The sequence below is a fragment of the Pleuronectes platessa genome, chromosome 21 (genome assembly GCF_947347685.1).
Source record: "Pleuronectes platessa chromosome 21, fPlePla1.1, whole genome shotgun sequence".
Taxonomy (NCBI): Eukaryota; Metazoa; Chordata; class Actinopteri; order Pleuronectiformes; family Pleuronectidae; genus Pleuronectes; species Pleuronectes platessa.
This window is the reverse complement of record NC_070646.1, coordinates 10,251,304-10,253,819: the sequence shown is the minus strand read 5'-3', so window position 1 is coordinate 10,253,819 and position 2,516 is coordinate 10,251,304. Positions and strand designations below refer to the sequence as shown.

At 51.9% G+C, this 2,516-nt stretch overlaps 1 protein-coding gene across 1 annotated transcript; it reads left to right on the top strand.

The window, feature by feature from the left end:
- The first annotated feature begins 812 nt into the window (after positions 1-812).
- On the top strand, positions 813-2,236 carry LOC128426576 (histone H1.0-B). The gene has a single exon (XM_053413508.1). It carries the CDS (start codon positions 1,080-1,082, stop codon positions 1,683-1,685), a length of 606 nt encoding a protein of 201 aa, XP_053269483.1. The 5' UTR covers positions 813-1,079; the 3' UTR covers positions 1,686-2,236.
- The last annotated feature ends 280 nt before the right edge of the window (positions 2,237-2,516 follow it).

The following is a 2,516-nucleotide window of genomic DNA, read 5'->3' as shown; positions in this document are numbered from 1 at the left end:
TGCAGCTCCCCCCCCACCCTCCACCTCACATCTGGACCCACACCTGGACACACATCTGCCCCCCCACACACCCCTGTCCCACACACACTTTGATCAGTGTCCCCATCCCTGATCACGATCCCTGATGTTTGGAGGTGTTGGCAACTTTCCTGACAATGGAGCTGCGAGCTGCGAGCGCCATAGTGACACTTATAAGCAAATCTGTCCAAAAAGAGGCAAACCCCGCACACCCAGCCCCCGCACACCCACGCACATGAGCCCCCGTGGGGATCCCGAGTGTCACCCTCGAGTCGGATGCGGTGACATTTCATTTATAGCGGGTTTAACAGCAAATAATCTCGACCACGTCACTCAAAGTCAATGGCCGGAGTGTGTTAGTTGGGAAAACGTATCGATGTATTAAAAGCGAAAACGGACGCCTGCGACATCCGAACCCCGCGCACCCGCAAGAGCATAGATGGGACGTGCACGTGCGTGGGGTAGCGGGCCTGCACATCCCGTCCGTTCGGGTCAATTTAACGCGAATTGTGTAAAATTGTTGGCGACACGCGCTCCTTCCGGCCGGTTTTCCCGGAATAAAAGTTGTTCGCCGGCGACGACCGACGGGAAGCGACGTGTTCACGTGAAGCCCAATGTCCCTGCTACCGGCCCACGATGTCCCGCGGACCGGTGCGGTGCCGTGGGCTCCACATTTGACGCGAGTTTGCCGGCGAAGAAACACAAACAGGACGGCGCCAGTTCCATGGAGTCCGCTAGATCAGCTGCTGGCAGTTGCTGTTCTCAATCACGTCCGCAGATAGGCTTCATAGGCTCGCTGGAGCGCCTGTGGAATAAGACGCTTAAGTGATCCAAGGAACGGACGCGTCACTTCGCGTGGACGATCCGAACAATACTTTTTTCGAATCATAAAGGAAAGGTGTGACATATTCTGTTACAGCGAGGAGAAGCTTTATTTGTGGCTGTGCGGGTTGTTTTTTCTTCCCCTTTCTTGTTTCCCTGCCAGCTGACAGGACCCGACTGACACTACATCTCCAGGACTTTTTCTTTTTGGGTCAACTTAGTGAAAAAGAAAAGTCACCATGGCAGAGACGTCCGCGACTCCGGCCAAAGCCAAAAAGACGGCGAAGCCCAAGAAGAACGCGTCTCACCCCAAGTACTCCGAGATGATCGGAGCGGCCATCCTGCAGGACCAGAGCCGGAACGGTTCGTCCCGTCAGTCCATCCAGAAGTACGTGAGGAAGACCTACAAGGTGAGCGACAACGCCGACGTGCATATCAAGATGGCCCTGAGGAGGCTGCTGGCCAACGGGACCCTGATCCACACCAAAGGCACCGGTGCGTCCGGCTCCTTCCGGCTCGCCAAATCCGAGGGCACTAAGAAGAAGCCCCCCACCCCCAAGGCGGTCGTGGTCGCGAAGCCGGTCCGGGCCAAGAAGGTGGCCAAGCCGGTCAAGGCCAAGAAGGTGGTCAAGTCCAAGAAGGTGGTCAAGACGCCGGAGAAGCCCAAGAAGCCGACCCCTAAGAAAGTGAAGAAGGTGGCGAAGAAGGCGACGCCGGTGAAAGCCAAGAAGGCGCCGGTAAAGAAAGCCAAGGCGACCAAGCCCAAGGCGAAGCCGGCGAAGAAAGTGGCCAAGCCCAAGACGAAGCCGGCGAAAAGGGCAGCAAAGACGGCGAAGAAGAAGTGAAAGGACACTGACAGAGAGGGAGAGATACACAGTCACTGTAAATACTGAAGGAAATGTTTTCTTATATGTATTATTTTTGTAAGGTCCCCATGCAAACTTATGCTCTTTTTACCAGTAGTTTTCTCTCCATTGCACTATAGCTTCTTATTTGGCGTTAATATTGTTATTATTATTATTATTAATGATGATGTTACTTTCTGTCTGATCCTCGGATGCTATAGACTGAGGATCTGGTTGTGTTCTTTTTTTTCTTTTTTTTTTGGCTGATATGGTAAAAAAAAGATGAAATTGTAAATACAGTCGAACTGATGACTGGTGGTTAGTGCACGGGGTCCCACTGAGAATACACATGTTTGAATAGTGCGCATTGTTGAGCCATGACAATGTACAGACTATAGGCGGTGGACGTCAGCGAGATTTTTCCTAAAGGCTCCATAGATGGCATTCAAGCTCCACGCTGTATATTTCCCCATAACATACCCCCCCAGCTGTGTTCAGTCACCTTTAAGGACTGTTTGTGCCGCCACTCATTAAACCCATGTCATCTTCTACCAAGTGGTCGTGTCAACTTCTTGCGCGCCTTTTACGCGTGCGTAAAGGTGATGGAGCGGACAGAAGGGATCGCATTGCTCCTCCTCTTGAGTTTTACACACACACACGCACGCACACACACGTTACTTACACGTGCACTTTCATTGAGATCTACACGGGAACTTAGTATTTATTGCTCCGCGCCAGGATGCTGCAAACAGAGCCCACTGATGGTATCCTTCCGCGAAAAACACATTTTATTAAACATTTCTATGAAGTGGGAGCACTGAGCCTTTAATA